Source organism: Lathyrus oleraceus, chromosome 1 (genome assembly GCF_024323335.1).
Source record: "Lathyrus oleraceus cultivar Zhongwan6 chromosome 1, CAAS_Psat_ZW6_1.0, whole genome shotgun sequence".
Taxonomy (NCBI): domain Eukaryota; kingdom Viridiplantae; phylum Streptophyta; class Magnoliopsida; order Fabales; family Fabaceae; genus Lathyrus; species Lathyrus oleraceus.
In genome coordinates, this window is record NC_066579.1 from 452,725,007 (window position 1) to 452,743,371 (window position 18,365).

At 33.7% G+C, this 18,365-nt stretch overlaps 2 protein-coding genes across 2 annotated transcripts; both read right to left on the minus strand.

The window, feature by feature from the left end:
- Positions 1-4,059: 4,059 nt before the first annotated feature.
- Positions 4,060-6,089, minus strand: LOC127083625 (uncharacterized). The gene is made up of 4 exons (XM_051023947.1): positions 5,934-6,089; positions 5,312-5,480; positions 4,688-4,952; positions 4,060-4,518 (listed from the first exon to the last, which is right to left on the minus strand). Exons 2-4 carry the CDS (start codon positions 5,478-5,480, stop codon positions 4,203-4,205), a joined length of 750 nt encoding a protein of 249 aa, XP_050879904.1. The 5' UTR covers positions 5,934-6,089; the 3' UTR covers positions 4,060-4,202.
- Positions 6,090-13,402: 7,313 nt separating this feature from the next.
- LOC127083635 (squalene monooxygenase SE1) lies at positions 13,403-16,841 on the minus strand. The gene is made up of 8 exons (XM_051023956.1): positions 16,594-16,841; positions 15,810-15,921; positions 15,394-15,568; positions 15,117-15,285; positions 14,568-14,786; positions 14,210-14,485; positions 13,821-14,099; positions 13,403-13,733 (listed from the first exon to the last, which is right to left on the minus strand). The coding sequence occupies exons 1-8, from the start codon at positions 16,816-16,818 to the stop codon at positions 13,632-13,634; spliced, it is 1,557 nt and encodes a 518-aa protein (XP_050879913.1). The 5' UTR covers positions 16,819-16,841; the 3' UTR covers positions 13,403-13,631.
- Positions 16,842-18,365: the final 1,524 nt, after the last annotated feature.

An 18,365-nucleotide genomic window follows, 5' to 3' on the forward strand; every position in this document is an offset into this window, starting at 1 on the left:
CATCAAGATTTGTTGTTGGAAAGATCTTGAGGTCGTTGGCTCCAAAGTTCGACCACATAGTAGTAGCCATAGAAGAGTCGAAAGATTTGTCAAAACTGACAAAGGAAGATCTTCAAGGGACGCTTTTGAATCTCATGAACAAAGAATGGATGAAAGAGTTGCAGGAAAGTCGAAGAGTGATATGGATTTGCAGGCTCAATCAGTAAAAGAAAGAAAAGGCAAAGGAAGCTGGAATGGCAACAAAGGCAGATGAGGTTACAACAATTCGACTGGTCGAAATCAGCAAGAAGGAAACTGGTCGAATAAGAGAAAACCCTGGAACCAAGGCAACCAAAGAGGTGGTGCTGCAGGTAGAGGAAGAGGTGGTGGTCAAAAGCCAGACAAGAGTCACATTCAGTGTTACAACTTACAATTGTCAGAATTATGGTCACTATTCTAGTGATTGTCCAGAAAAGCATAAGACAACACTCTAGCAGCTGAAAAGATTGGTTTGTCAACTTAAAGTCCTCAATGAAGAACATGGTGAAATTTGCAAATGACAACACTCTAGCAGCTGAAGGCGTTGGTGATGTTCTGATTATGAGGAAAGATGGCAAGAGGTCATTAATTTCAAATGTGTTGTACACACCAGGCATGAAGAGTAATTTGCTCAACATAGGGCAGTTGGTAGAAAAGAACTACAAGGTGTCGATCAAAGACAAGATGATGAGAGTTCTCGACTCAAATGGAAGGTTGATCTTGAAGGTTCCAATGTCTCATATTAGAACCTTCAAGATTGAGCTTAATGTGATGGAGCATAAGTGCCTTGCAACAGCAACCAACAGAGATGAATGGATATGGCATTATAGACTTGGTCATCTCAATTTCAAAGACATCAGAGATTTGAAGTGAAGAAATATGGTTTCAGGATTACCAGAAATTGATATTCCAAACGAAGTGTGTGAAGAATGCGTGCAGGCGAAGCAACATAAGAACAACTTCAGTAAGGATGCAGGAAGCATGTGGATTCGATTGGAGGTAACAAATACTTTGTTACATTCATAGATGATTTTAGTCAAAAACTGTGGTCTTACCTGATCCAGAAGAAAAGTGAAGTGATCGAGGTATTTTCCAAGTTTAAATCTATGGTCGAAAGACAACGCGGTCGAAAGATCAAGATTTTGAGAACTGATGATGGTGGAGAATATATGTCGAAAGACTTCGATGCATTATGTGTGAAAGAAGGGATTGTGCATGAGGTGGTGCCATCCTACACTCCATAGCAGAATGGAGTCGCATAAAGGAAGAATAGAACCATTATGAATATGGTTATAAGTATGTTGAAAGGCAAGCATCTACCCAAAGAATCATGGGGAGAAGCTGTGTCGACTGCGACATATATTCTGAACAGATGTCCGACGAAGAAGCTAGAAGGAATCACACCAGACGAATGTTGGTCTGGTGTCAAGCCTAGCTTGAGTCATCTGAGGGTGTTTGGATCTATAGCACATAGACATGTGCCAAATCAGTCGAGAAGAAAACTAGATGACAAGTCCAGTCAGATGATCCTGATAGGATATCATTCGACTGGAGGATACAAGTTGTTCGACCCAGTGAATAAGCAAGTGGTGATCAACAGGGATGTGATCATAGATGAGCTTAAGGAGTGGGATTGGACTGAGAATGTCAAGAAAGATTTAGTGAGAATCTTTTGTGATGAACCAGCTAGTGAAGTCGAAAGAGAAGTTTGACAGGAAGAAGTCAGAGGTGAAGCAGGCCCAAGCAGACCTCAAAGAACAAGACACATGCCTGCAAGGTTGCAAGAATGTGTGATTACATCAGATGATGTGGTCGATGAAGAAGGTGAGCTGGTACATTATGCTTTCTACGCAGATGTCGAACCTCTCAATGCAGCTGAGGCATTGAAAGATTCGAAGTGGATGAAAACAATGGATGAAGAGCTGAAGTCAATCGAAGTCAGCAACACTTGGTCACTTGTCGAATTGCCCCAAGACAAGAAGGCAATCGATGTGAAGTGGGTATACAAGATAAAGTTGAATCCCGGAGGAGAAGTGACTCGACACAAGACGAGACTTGTGGCGAAAGGATTTCTTCAGAAAGAAGGAATTGACTTTGATGAAGTTCTTGCACTTGTTGCTAGGATCGAAACAATCAAGTTGGTTGTTGGTCTAGCAAACATGAGCAACTAACAGATGTGTCAGATGGACGTGAAATGTGCATTCCTTAATGGCCTATTAGAAGAAGAAGTTTATGTTGCACAACCAGCTGAGTTTGTGAAACATGGCGAAGAAAGAAAGGTGTACAGGCTGCATAAAGCCCTGTACGGACTTAAACAAGCTCCAAGAGCTTGGAACAAGAAAATATATGGCTTTCTAAGGGAGAAGAAATTTGTAAAGTGAAAATCTGAACATGGAGTATATGTAAGAAGAAGCAAGAGTGAATTGCTTATAGTATGTCTCTATGTCGATGACCTGTTGATAACAGGTAGCTGCAAGAAGGAGATCGAAGACTTCAAAGGTGATCTCAACAAGGAATTTGAAATGTCAGATCTTGGTGACATTTCATATTTCCCCAACATCGAATTCTACAAGAGTGGTAGAGGTTTGATGATGCACCAAAGAAGGTATGCAGGCGAAATTCTCAAGAGATTTGAGATGCAAGATTGCAACCAACTTTGACTCCAGTTGAGCCCAGATTACAACTGTCGAAGGATTCAGATGAAGATGATGTCGACCCAACCCAATGTAGAAGACTTATTGGGTCACTTCGATACCTTTGTCACACAAGGCCTGACTTAGCATACAGTGTAGGTATGGTGAGTAGGTTCATGCAGAAGCCAAAGGTATCACATATAGTAGCGGCGAAGAGGATACTAAGGTATCTCAAAGGAATTCTCAACTATGGCATTTTGTTTCCTGTAGCTGATAAAGGAAAAGAATTCAAATTAGTGCGATACACCGACTCAAGTTGGTGTAGTGATGCTGAGGATCGAAAATCCACAGTTGGATATGTGTTTATGCTAGGTGGTGCACCCGTTGCTTGGAATTCGAGAAAATAGTCAGTAGTGGCATTATCATCCTGCGAAGCAGAATACATAGTCGCTTCTCTTTGTGCGTGTCAAGCAACATGGATGGTGAGTCTGGTAGAAGAAATAACAGCGAAGAGTCATGGAGCTATTACCATGAAGATCGACAGCATGTCAGCTATCAATCTAGCGAAGAATCCGATAGAACATGGTCGAAGCAAGCACATCGAAATGAGGTTCCATTATCTTCGAGAGCAGGTAGCAGATGGGAAGATGAATGTGGAACACTGCAGAACTGAGAATCAAATTGCAGACATCATGACGAAGGGAGTGCAGGTCGAAGTGTTCAGAAGACTAAGAGCTATGATGAATGTAGATAGCTTAGACACAATGAATTAGGTGATGTGTTAAATTGTAATTCCTTATGTCGAAGCAGGTTGCTCGACAAAGCAAGGAAGTGTCGAACCACCTAGTGTGTTGAGTAGTGTTAGCTATTTTTGGGCTTTTATAATTTTGGACTTTTATAGTTTTGGGTTTTGCCTTGAGGTCCAAGTTAACCTAAATCTATAAATAGAGGGAGTAACCCTTATTTTTGTAATAGAAGTGAATAGAGAATTCATACCATTGTATTCACAGCATTCTGCAGTTGCAAAGTGAATAAAAATTTTTCCACAGTTTATAGGCAGAGTGAAACTCTGCAAAATTATATTACTCTTCTCCTTCATCGTTCTATACACTCTCTCTTTCTAATATCACACAACCGATAATATTTTGATAGCGTGATTGCTTGAAAAAGGTGACTGCAAATTCCTTAATCATGAGAATTTAGAAAAGAATGTCTGATTTTCAATAAGAAAACTCCAGACTCTTGTCAAGAAATATTTCTGGCAAATTTTGTTGAATCTTTGGTTGGATATCATCCCAAACATTGATAAAATTAACTAAATTCGGACACGCCAAAACATGAGCACACGAAGATTGTAACTAATGGACTCAAACATCGATAAAATCGGTGTCGATTAGCGCACTATGGATGAGAGAATTAAAATCTCTACCAGAAATTGCATTTGATGTTACACAACTTTTATACAAAATACAAAACATTAGTTTCATCTAAATTAACTGTTTCAGCAGGTTATCATCACCTCTGAGAACATATCAGATTACATAATAGCCTTTATCGGCGATGTTTACTTCTTTTCTCCTCGGTTTTCTTTTTCTTATGCTTAGATTTCTCTTTGGACCGGTGTTTCTTAGAATGTCCTTTGTCCGAGTGACTTTTATGCGACTTTTTACTCTTTTTTCGCTTTTCTTCAAGAACCTCATCATCCGAAGATTCATATGATCGCAGCGACGTAGGCCTCTGCGGACCATAAATAACACGATATTCCCTTAAATCTGGACTAGTAGAAGGCTCTCCATCAGGATTAGCCGGAAGGTATGGCCCAGTTTCATCCATCCTTGGACCAATAGCGCCTCTGCCTCGCTTCTTCCTGCATCAAAACAAAGTTTCCTAAGCTTTAAAATAATCAAAGAGAAAATGATTACGAGTAAACTTGCATTTTAGTCTAACAATTTAGCCACTCAAATTTCATACCACAATTTAAAAAGTTCTATGTTTGTTTTGATGCATACATGCACATAAAACAACAGAAATAATACCTTGAATGTAGAAACTCTTCGAGCTCTTCATCCTTTAAACCTTCAGGAGTATGCTCGCGTTCTTTTTTAGTTGAGCATGAAGCGGAGGCACCAGTGCTTTTATCGGCCCCATCATGTCTTTCTGCGTTTCTTGATGAGCTATAATTCCTATATCCTTTGTCATCACTACTTTTATCTCTTGATGATGTGCCTGAAGCCCGTTTATCTAGCTCCAGTTCTTTCTCCCGCGCTCGCCACATTTCATTTACTTCCACAGCTCGATTTGCTGGTAGAAACCACCAAAAGATATTCAGTTTCATTCATATAGATAGATGGTAAGCTCGACACATACACGAGAATGGTTATTTACACATGTTAAACATTCAAGAAAATAATTGCATATTCCAAACAAGTGTGTTAAAATATTTCTAAAGAAATTTCTCTCTGCATCCAAACAATTTCTCAAGACCTTTCTTAATAGTTTCTCTTACAGTTTTTCTAAGTCTATAAGACTTTCACCGAAGAACAATACAAAAACAGATTGATTCAACGATAAACCTTGATCAAAAGTGCGTCAATAAAATATAGGACAATATCGAGCAACAATAACCAAACTGTATCGAAAATTAGTGATTAAGAACGAACCTTGTTGTACCCCGCGTACGGTAGCAGTGAGGAAACGCGAATTCGGCCGACTCCTTACGTTAGGCTTTTGAAGATAAGCCAGAACACCGTCTTTCTCAGACTGCCGCCGCAACTCGGCTGCTTCCCGCATAAGCATAGCAGCTAATCTGTTTTCAGTCTCCAGATCCATCTGATGATATTCGCCAAAAATCAAAGTAAAGAACACTCGAATTCAGATTGTGATTAAAAAAATGACAAATTCTTTTTCTCCCAATCCAAAATTCCCAGACTTCTGAATGCAAAAAACATTACTTGCTAATTCAAACCCTAATAATGAATAATTGGATTTGATTATTTGATTCTAACAATTACAACTACAAACAACATTATCATTCATAAACTTGTTAAGTGAAAAACCTAGCAAAAAAATAAACTTTCTGTAATTGATTTGGATATTATATATTTGCTTAAACCCTAGAATTCTAGGGTAATAAGAACTTGTTCAGAGGTATAAAGGGTGGAAATTGAAGACGAAAAAATCGGAGGTGAAATACAGCAGCAAAGTAAAAATCAATGGAGACCCATAAAATGAGGGAAGAAAAAGATTAGAAATTGGAGAAATATTCGACGAAAAGAAGCGTACCGTGTTTCGTTCTGCGGTGGCACCGTCGGAGGATCTCGAATCTCTTCGACGGTAGTTTTGTTGTCCCTTTTCTCAGGTTATTTGAGGGAACAACGTTTTAGCTTGGTTTGGCTTTAAGAACAAATATAATTTAAATTAATAGGAAATAGTTGGTTTGATTTTTAGAATTTTCATAAAATTTAAATCAAATCAAAATCAACTAAAAAGGGGAATGATTTGTTTTGTTTAAATCTAATTGGTGTTTTTAAATTAAGAAAATAGAAGATGCAGGGAAGGAAAATGTAAAATTAAAATTATTTTACATAACATCTATTGAAACATTTGATACTCATAATTTAAAATTAGTAGAATAATTTAGAAGATTGATTATTTTTTGTTGGATGCCGTGTAAAATTTCATTACACTAAAAATGTATGTTCATTAAACCTTTTTAAAATGTTAATAGATTTTTATTTAAAAAAAGAATAAGATTCATTTTAGTCCTTCATAAAAATTGGAGAGTTCTAATTAATCCATAAGAAAAAAATTATTTAAAAAAAGAATAAGATTCATTTTTGTCCTTCATAAAAATTGGAGAGTTCTAATTAATCCATAAGAAAAAAAATTATTATTTAATCCTTTGCAAAATTAATCGAGCCAATGTTAGTCTCTCTTTTACTCAAATCGATTTTTTTCTTACTTTTCGAACTATGACTAGACTGTCTCATATGTATTCTTTTTGCTTACATGGATTTATTATTTTTATTTTCAATTATTTTTAAATCCACAAAATATCCATTTATTTATTTATTTATTTTAATTTTATTTAGTTATAAAAAAAAGTTTGGAAAAAAAAATCAAAATTTACATCAAGTAAGGGTTGAACCAAAGACCCCTTGTCAATGGGCAACTTACTATACGACTAAACCAACATATTTTTCATGTTTTAACTTACAAATAACACTTACATAAATACAATTTCTTATCATTTTTTAATTATTAGCATACTTAATACATTTTGATCCCTAATAAAAAAAAATGCATTATTTAATACCTTACAAAATTTAATTAGGTCATGTTAGTCTCATATGTATTGTGTACAAGTGTGAGTTGGATGCCCACATTATTTTAAAAAATGATGGTTGAACATTTAATAAGTGAGAGGATCCATACACCTATCACCTTTTGGTTTTGGATGAATATATAGTGTTTCTCTCACTTGTGTGTTGCTCTTAACCCAATGTGGATACTCCTCATGATGATCCACCAGTGATATCAGAGTCGATGGTTCAATTAAGGAATCAACTCCTTGTATCGAAAGTCTTCCTGATAATGTGGTGGTCAGACAACGTGTTTCATTGTAGTGCTCGCAACGGCGGTACAAATGTATATGGATGAACAAACTTCCGCTTGAGGAGGATCATAGAGGATAGACTCACACTTGAGGAGGAGATTGTTGTGTACAAGTGTGAGTTGAAAGTTGCATATTACTTAGAAAATCGGAGGTTGAACACTTTATAAGTGAGAAGATCCATACACCTATCACCTTAAGTGTGAATATGTGGTGTCTCTCTCACTTATGTGTTGCTCTTGACCCAATGTGGATGCTCTTCATGATGGTCCAACAACATGTTCAATCATATATTATAGTACCATCACATTGAAACAAGGTGTCATACCCCAAAATTTGCCCTCCATTTTTCACTTTCATCTGACTTTTGGTATATGGTTAATCTGTATATTCATTGGCATATAAGACATTCGTTTTACCATTGCATTTTTGAAGTAAACATCATTGATTCAAAGGCAATTTGGTGTTTATGATCAACATGGAGCTAAGGTTCCCTAAGGACCAAATCTAGGGCATCCTGATGATATATTGACTAGTGATGACCATTTCTCTTGAATTCAAATTTATGAAATCCTAATTCTTGATTCTTGGCACTTGTGAATCATAGGGTTTGCATCATGACATTGAATTTGATTATGGATTGCAGGTTTACTTGGTCAACCATGGAAGATCGTATTTGACCGATTAATCTCTTTATGGGTCTTTTTCAATACACTAGTCATCTGGTTGGTTTTATTTGGATCATTTAGGTGATCAAGGGATTCAATTTCAAGTTCCATTTTCAGTTAAGATTCATTCATTTTCAAATATACAAAGTTTGGATTTTGGAGGGAAAGACAAGATTCAATTCATTTCATGGTCATTCAAGTTCAATTTAAAGTTCACAAAAATGGAGGAAAAAACATTTTCATTGCTTGGAAAAAAAGTTACAACCATACAAGATCAATTCATGGTCAAAACACCAAAAATACATTACAAAAAAAGTCAGAAGTGGAAACTATACAAAAAAACCCCTAAATTTGACCTAAAGTTAACTTTTTAGTCAAGTGTTGACTTTTGGTCAGACAGTTGATCAAAGTCAACTTAACCTTAGACCTATTTCTTTCTTCATCTTCATGATGCCCACTTTGATCTCTCATCTTTCTTAATTTCCATTCCAAAACTCTATCATGATGCACTTTCATGTTATCTTCATGTTCAAGTCTCTTCATGCCATGCCATGACTTCCCTTCTTTTTCTTTTTCACCATGTTATACCAAGCCTAAAAGAGCCTTGCAACATCACCATTCATCACACCATGTTATTCCAAACACAGAGAAATGGAATACACTCAATTAAATGCACACACACATCATGCCAATAACATACACATACAATAGAACACATCATGCATTATTTTTATAATAATGCAAGCATATGTCAGTCCAAACCAGTTACAATTCATTACATTCAATTCCATACAACGCACATCAAATTCCTCCATACAAAAACAACTTATATATATCAACATACCAAGTATACATGAACATGACTACATACAACATGTCAACATACAAGAATGCATCAAGACAAATTCCATATTCAATGCATCAAACATGAACAAGCTCATAACAACAACACCCATACATTTGCACATACAAAATACCATACCACCATGACAGTTTCATGACATAACGAATTATCCTAACAACTCATCGTATTCATAACAGTCACCACTCTACTCATCTAACCTTAAGCTAATTGTCGAAATTCAGTCATCTAACACTAATAACCATTAAGCTCCTAAAATACAATATTTAATCAATGCACAACACCAATGAAGCATAGTCACATACAACATATAAACAACTTCACTTCAGACTAACATACCAACTGTAACTAACCATCAACATTCACTAATCCCATTAAAACATAACTAACCAATTTTCCTAATTTCTAACTGAATTCCCACCATTCAAATTCACATAACAGTTTCAATAACATAACAATTAAATCCATATTCTAATTCATTCTAAGCTAACATATAACCTCTAATAGAATTTAAACAGAAAACTAACATTACTGACATCCTAACCAATTAACTTTCAGTTTAACAAACCTCAATCAATTTTCTAACTACACTAACTGATTCAGTTTTTAACAGAAATCTAACTCTGTTAAATTCAAACTAACTTTCTCATTGAATTTTCTAACAGTTAACAGTTGCCCTAACTTGTAACTGCCACTGCCCGAAACCTTGCCCATATCGGTTAGAATCTCTCGTCTATATATTATAACATTCATCTTCATAATAAAGGGACTTCATCACTCTCATCACCCTCACTCTTTGAACTCTCTCTACAAAACGATCACAATCAAACAGTCTCATTCTACCAAAAAACCCTGCAAATTCTCACCCTCTTATTCCACTCTCTCTCTGAATCACTCTCTGCAATTCCATTCTCTACAAACCATTCTTCTTCAAGCTTCATCATCAATTACTCTCTGCATCACTCTCCATCACACAAACACAAGAACAACACAGAGTAACAGCAGAATTCGATTTCCTACATGCTAAGTTCGAGGCAGAAGAAGAAGAGGAGGTTTTTGCAGAAGAAAAAAGGAAGAGTATTTAAATTACATACCTCTGGATTTATCTTTGTGACATGCATATTCATCCTCTTTTCATTCTAATAATCTTTTACATTTGTGCGGGCTTTCTTTGCACATAGGCCCATTACATTTGCTAACTGCACCCCTGTCTGCATATCACATACCCCTCATGAGCAATAACACAACCATTTTGGGCCTCTGATGAGCCCAATACAGTTTCCAGGCCATACACTCTTGGAGCCAACTGCACCCCTGCCTCTTTTTTCTTTTCCTCCTTTTTATCATTTGTTTTTTTTTGTATTTTTAATACTCTTTTAGTTTTTTTTAATCCATTTATTATATTTAGTTAATACACATTTTAATACCTTTTTTAACACATTTTATTTTGACATAAAAATACTTTTAAAATTCCATAGTAATACTTAGAGTTTAATTGAATCTTAGTTAATTTTACCCATTAATCCACTTCTTGAAAAATAATAATATTTTTTAGTTAATTAGAATTAATTTTCAACTAGTTTTTTTAGAACTGCGATACATGTTAACATTAGATTTTGCTTAGCATTTAATTAGATAGTTTTGAATTTTAGAAGTTAATATGCATGTTAACATTTTAATTCCTTCATGTTTTTTTAGTATTTTAATTTAAAAATCCATGTGCTTGATATCTTGATCCATGTCCTGATTGATTGATCAAAGTCATCTTTGATCAATTAACCAGTTCACGCTCTATCTGATTCCTTTATCCAGTCAAGTGATCATAAGTCTCTTTATCACTTGATAGAATTAGAACTATGTACTTGCACTGCACTGGACCTCAAATCAAACACAACTTCAATATATCATGCAAGACTCTCAAGACTCTAGGTGTCAAGCACAACAAAAAGATTTTCCTGTCAATACTTGTCAGTTATGATGTGAATCATTTGTCACGAGCCTTAAGCAACAGAGAAGAATGACAAAGATTATTCCTATCCTTGTTCTGAGTATCTTTGGGTATGTAGCGTAGGGCCCATTTATTCAAATTATTCTCCTCCATTCATAGGTTTTAGTGCAATTAAAATTGAATAACTGTCAAGTCTTATTCTCCACAGACATCTCAACATTACAACAATCAACATCCATTACACTTGTCTTTTTGGACCAAACACACACTTTCTTTGGACTTTCATACATTTTTTGGGTTAATAGTCTCATGGTTAAAACACCCACTTCTGAACCAGACCCCTCTCTTTGGGTTAATCACCTCCTATGTTTAAGATACCCTTCCTTCTCATGACCTTTTTTTTCATGCATTGTCATATGAGCTCCATGCTCAGGAATTTTCTGCATTGTTTAATCACTATCTATTGGTAAAAATACCATATTCTCATTATTTGGGTTGATCACCACTCCTTGGTTAACAAACCCTATAATTTTTGCATCGATTAATCACCGTCTATCGGTTAAAATATTACCTTCTCATTCTTGGGTTAATCACCAATCCTTGGTTAACATACCCTCATGCATGGTTAATCACCATCTATCGGTTAAAATACTTCATCCTTAGTTTACACACTCTTTGGTTCAGGCACACATATCCTATGGATTCAAACAACATAAAATTTGGTTAAAATCACACTCTCACCACATCCAACACAACACTTTCCTCATTCCACCATTTCTTTTATAATTCAAACAACTTTTTTTTGCAATTCAAGCAAACTATTTCTTTTGTATTCAATTCAATCAACTCTTTATTTTTCTTTCATCACACAAACCTTTTTCAAAACAATTTTCTTTCTTTTCATAAAATAACTGTTATAATTTGTTCCTTAGCAGTCATACTAAAAGCTTAGAGCATCCAAACAAGGATTAGAATCATTAAAATACCCCTCACGTTAGAAAAAATTCTCTAAGATGGATTGCAAGAGCAGAAAATTACTTAGGTTTAATGTTTGTTTTATTAAATATGTATTTGAGCTCAAAATCATATATTTGAATATTGATTTTATTTATCTAACCCTTTTTTTCTTCAGATTCAAATACATGCAAGATCTGTAGAGGATAATTTTGCATCCAACATTTGATCTTCTTTAAGATTCAATAATTCGAAGATTTAAAATCTAGATCTTCAGGGAATTTGATTGTTATCAAGATCCTTAGGGAATTTGATTTTTATCTATATCTATAGGAATTTGATTTTTATTTTAATATGTTGTATAAACAATGTAATATTCTGGTTAAACAATGTAACAGTTAAAAAAAATAATCTTACCCAACGGTTTTCAAGATAAATCGAGATATAAGATATGATAGTTTTGAAAATAATAAAAGTGTTATTGTTGGGGTTCGAACTCATGTGCATATAGCATTAAATCACCGAGGTGATATATGACAATTTTTCATGACGTCATTTGTTACCTCGCTATTGCAACTGAGATAAAATGCATTTTGCATCTGATGTTAAAAACACTTTTTGTAGTAGTGATATGACATGATGTGCTTATAAGTTAGGACAATCCTCATCTTACTAGCCAATTTTGTAGGGTTGAGTTAATTTCAACCACACATTCTTAAGATGATATCAGAATCTGATTTAAGATCTATTGAACCACCCACCATTCAATTTTACACTCTAGACAGGAATGGAGCCATGTTCACATGTATGGGGGCTGGTGCCCCACTATGTTTCTTAAAGAAAAATAGTGCTACTATACATTTATATAATCATTAATGCAAAAATGTTCAATTAAAATAGTAATAACCAATTAATTGAAAGAGAGATATTATTATAAGTAAGATGTAAAATCACATGGTATATAATATTAATAATTGTTTAGGATTTTGTTTTAAGTGATTTTAATTTATTTATTTTTATTTTAAAAATCAATTTTAAATTTAGAATTTGTTTTCCTAAAATATAGTCGATTTGATAGTTTAATTTTAAAATAGTTTTGAATAAAACGTCAAAAATAATTTTAATTTTATATGTTTTAATTGTAACACTAAAACATTATGATTAAAGTTCAAACAACTATTTCATATTATCTGAAATTACTCGTATAAAGAGATAATAGATACATGAAAATTGAAAGAAAATTAAACACATGTTTATAAAATTGAGAAAATTACACATGGAAATGGAAATTGAAAGAAAATTACACATATATTTATAAAATTGAGAAAATTACGCATAAAAATTGAAAAAAATAATAATTTTAAACAAATCTCTTAAAAAATAATATATATATATATATATATATATATATATATATGATAATAATGTTCCATTTCTTAAAATCTCTGACTCCATCACTGATTTCAAATGCAAATTCTAGACGTGAAGGGTATTAAGAATCTCACATAGAATAATATATAAATCGAACATGTTCTTATAAATAGGGACAATCATCATTTTACCGGTCGATTTTATAAGATTGAGTTATACCCAATCACACATTTTTAAAATAGAAAAAAAAAATCCTTATTTTTAAATATCGATAGACCTCTTATTTTTATCATAAGAAGACAAAAAAAAATCTTTATTACTTAGATTTTTTTTCTTTTCTGTCACTGTTACTCCTTTAAGAATCACCAACCTTCTCTTTAATGTAATCTGGCCAGTGTGCTTTGATTATATAGTCTTCTAGTTACATTTTCTTATTATTTCATGTCTACTTTACTAATATTTCCGACCAATATCTTCGAACTTCTTCCAATTTTTAGCCTTCATAATCCCTTTACTAATCACACTTGAACATGCATTCTCACATTCCTAAACTGAGTTATGTATATTATGCAGGTGGTGTTCTGTAGTATGCTGCCACAGTAAAGGGAAGGAACATTTCTCTAACTCCTTCATCTTTGATAATTGGAAAAATTATACCTAATGCACTCTGAAAATGTCAAGAGAAAAAAAAATTAATCAAAACTAAACTACATTCTATGTATTCAACTTTTCGAAAAGAGTAATAATATCTTACATAAATCAATCTTGCTCCAATCCACATGCGTTTCGGAGAAGGAAACGGCAAGAGTAATCGAGAAACACCATATATAGCGACGGCAAAGAAATGAAGAAGCAAGATCAATGGACTCGAGTTTAGACCAGAAAGTAAAGCAACGGGTCCTTCTGAGAAAACTCCTCCAAGACTCAAATAATCAAAACATGCTTCTCTCATTTCCTTACTCCCTGCGTCACTTGACGCACAAAACACTTTGTATAATGCTTCGGCTAACGTGTTTATCGTAGATGCCACTGGCTGCATACGCAACAAAATCATTCATCAATCAACTATCTTATTCGCTATCAACATTCATTTGTTATAAGCTAGTTTATCGTTTATCTGCTATTTTTTTAGACCTAATTTACCTTGCGAAGGATGTAAAACGATTCGAGATATTTGCAAAGAGAAGATGAATCATGTAAATGATGCATAGGTCTGAGAAGATCTCTTAGTAGAACAATATCAGAGAAAGCCACAGTCATTCCTCCACCAGTTAAAGGGTGTCTCATGTTGAAAGCATCTCCTATTAGAATGGCACCTGGTTTGGGATAAGGACATGCTGGCATGCTTCTATTTGGCATGCTTCTTATGTTTCCTTTATCAACTGCTTCTATAAAAGAACAGCGTAGCTCTAGTGGAACCTAACACACACACACACACAATTATTGATTAAGATCTGCATGGAACATGTGGTTAATTAAGGATGTTTGTTGTGTTTAGTACCTGGGGTGTTACCACTGTTTTGAGGTAATGTGCCATGTCACCGTTGGAGAATGAAGGTAGTTTTTGGCCAGGAACATCGACTAAACAACGAGTCTCAGTGGTACTGATTGGATAAAACAAAATGGAAGAAGGGTTACCTAAGATAACATGTCCATGGTTTGCATGTGGAAGGTTGCATTTTTCTAGTATCAAACCAACAAAATGAGATGGTACATCAACCTGTGGAAATGTTTGTATCTATGAGCTTTACAAATAGAACATGTAAAATCTATTAATAACAATGTTTAAAATGTTGGGCTAAAGAGACATGTGAATCATGGTTCAATGGCCTACACATTCAAATATTCGGAATATTGGTGATCATCATAATAGAACATGTCATACTTAAATTTAATATTTAAAATTATAAAATATAAAATAAAATTTATTTCCATTATAATTGTCCGATCAAAATCGAACCATCACTAAGAATACATGAATACGTGAATCCTATGATCAGTGTGGATCCAATTTTCAAATATAGGGCTATTAATAGTACTAGTTACATACCTTTGGGTTGCAAAGGGAACGTCTTAAGTTGGAAAAACAACCATCACAAACTATAGTAAGGGGAGCATTTGCTATGATCTCTTGTCCACTCTTAGTTCTATAGTATACCCCTTTGATGCTTCCATTTTCTTCTATCAAAGATGTAACAGTTCCTTCTTCTAACTTTACACTACATAAAAAACAAGGATTCAATATAAATTTTGAGTTACATAAACATAAACAATGCTTTCAAAAACAAACTCCAAAAATGAAAAGCTAGTTAAATATTTAGTAGTACTTTGGAATAGATGAAGCCTTCTCTCGCATTTTCTGTATGAAACGACCATTGTGAAAGCTTCTTCCAGAAATATCAGCATTATATTTTTTCAAAGGGTAAGAAAGTTTGGTATTTTTTCCATCTTTATAAAGAACATAGCCAAGGACTCTTTGAGCATCAATTTCTTCTACACAATCTGCAACAACTCCCAATATTTATATGAAACACCAACACAAAACCAATATTAATAATAATTTAAGATAACATTTGAGGAAATTGTATATCCGTGTCACATGTATCTCGTTAATAGCGATACTGACGCGTTTTTAATATAAAATATGAAGTATTATGCAGATGGCAAAACATTAATTTTTATTTTTATGCACACATGTAATATGTTACATTGGATATATATTTTTTTTGTTTGTTTAATTTACCTTCCAGGCCTAACTCAATTAATTTCAAATAACCTCCAGGTTGTAGCAATTCACCCACAATCCTATCTGGTTCACTCAAATCTCTTTCAATAACATGTACTCGTCTTCCATCCTGAACAAAGAAACGATTAGATCATTAATTTTTTTATTTGTCTCAAATAAAAGAATCGAATCGTCATAAATATTGTAACTCATACTCATTTTAAGATCGTTTAACTCGGTCAATTCCATTATAGCTACATGGGAGGAACGAGAGAACTCAAGCATGGTTCATGAGTTGGAATATGTGTTTGACACGTGAGCGACGCTACCACATCTTGAGAAATATTCAGAGATGGGTCACCCACCACACTCCCTAATAGAATCGGGTCATAAAAGATCGAAAAAATAGTCTCAAGACTTAGAGTGTCTCATTAGGTCATAAAAGGCTATATATACCTAACTTAAAGGATGGATAAAAGAGATACATTCTTTACGAAGTAACATTGAAGAGAAACTTATGAGCCAAGTAACAAATATGAAAAGATAACTAATTTATCATAACCGTATAACTAACTAATTTTTCAACCCGACTCTGATACCATAGTATGAAAGTTGGAAAAATGATTAGGAAGAAGAAAACTTCATTAACTTTCAATGAAAGAATACATGGTTACTTATACGACAAGCTAATGAGCATACAATCAACCATGGTCTAGCACCTATCATAGCAAAGCTCATAACCAGTTCTCAACTGACCTAAAAATAGTTAGTGAAGGAAATGAAAGACTTTTATTTCATATACCTTCCCAAGTGTGTAAGCAAGGGCTGAACCAGCAACACCAGCTCCTACAATTATAATGTCTATACATTCAGAAGCTTCTTGAGAGCATACTTTTCCATTTTCTGATGCACTATTAATATTAACACAATCATTAATCTTTTTCTTTGATGCAGAACCATAAACAACAAACACAAACATCAAACTATAATAAGCTATAATCCCTCCAAGAATATACTGATAAACCATTTCCAAAAGATTATTAGTGAAAATGAAACTTGAAAAGTACCAAGGGAAATAATAAAGGTTAACAAATGAAAAGTTGATGGCCTAGTTTATTGCAAGTTTTTCTCCCTAGTGATAAAATGTGTGACCTTTAATTCAGCAAAAAATAAATAAATTTACTTAACCAAATTTTCACCGATATTGCATTCTTAATTTATTTCAGTTTCAATTTTTATGTCCCATTTTTACGAATGTATTTATTTCTGGCATGGACAGTTTGGGGTCATATTACTAGTAATGCATGTACCTCATAATATTTTTTGGGTTTACAAAAGAAGATACTTTAATTAATATGAATCCTAAATGGAATGAAATAGTAAAATATTAGAAATATCTTCACTCCAAATTTTATTGTGAGCATTTTCTTTAAATAAAAGGGTACAAAGCTAATGTTTAAGAAGCATTCTAATAAAAAAAAGTTAATGATAAAATAATATAAAAATAGGGTTTAAAAATCTCAACAAAATACAAAAGAATGAGATCAAAAAATACAAGATGTATTTAATCAAATTCACCACAAACAAAAACAATACAAGACATATCAAATACATAAAAGACAAACCCAAATAGCTAGAGAGAAATTTCAAAGACTAAAGCTCCAACTCAACAAGAAAAACAAGTTTGATTTCATTCCAGCAGTAATACATCATCAACTCGACAGAAACATTCAAAAAGATGCCACATCCACTAATCTGAAATCAAGACATAAATTCTAGATCTTGCTATTGGTTTAGACCGAGGATAAAATTTTGAAACTTGTTGAAGAAAGAACATGAATTCACAATATTTCTATTTTGAAACCACTTCTACGCTATAAAAAACGGTTTCCTTCACTTGTTTCACGTTAATTGAAGAGTCTAAAAAATAGTATCATTTCAAACAATTCAAATAAACACATAATTGCATGCCGAATCATAGCATAATCACCTATACTCTTCAATCTTTACTTAAAGAGAGAAAAAAAACAGAGCCTAATATAATTGGCCACCTTGAAACCCATCCACTTAAAATCTTAGACTCTGCAGATAAAGATAAATTACAACAAAAAACAACAAAGTCGAACCCTCACACATAGGACATGAGACACCACCAGGGTCAACAATCATCCTCTTTTTAATCACATATTCTCTAGAAGGGGACTTATCTTGCAAGAAGTGCAGATAAAATACTACAACCTTAGAGAGGGTCCAACTAACCTAAATAAGAGGCAATGTCAAGATCTCAATCGGGTGAAGATGAGTAGAAGAAATTTTAAGATCTACTTGAACTTGATAAGTGCAGGCAATGTAAAAAACACCATTTGTAGCATATTTTCAACTCCACTTGTCTCTGTCTTGATTCATAGTTTAACCATGAAGACTAAAAATGAAACTAGTTGCTCATGCTCAAAGAAATGCCCCATCCACCAAAAATTTCAATACATAATCCCTTCTACCATCTGACCTAATTCTTTCACCTTTTAAAAAAGAAACTACTAGAGAATCATATCTAGATGCCAAGATATTAACTCA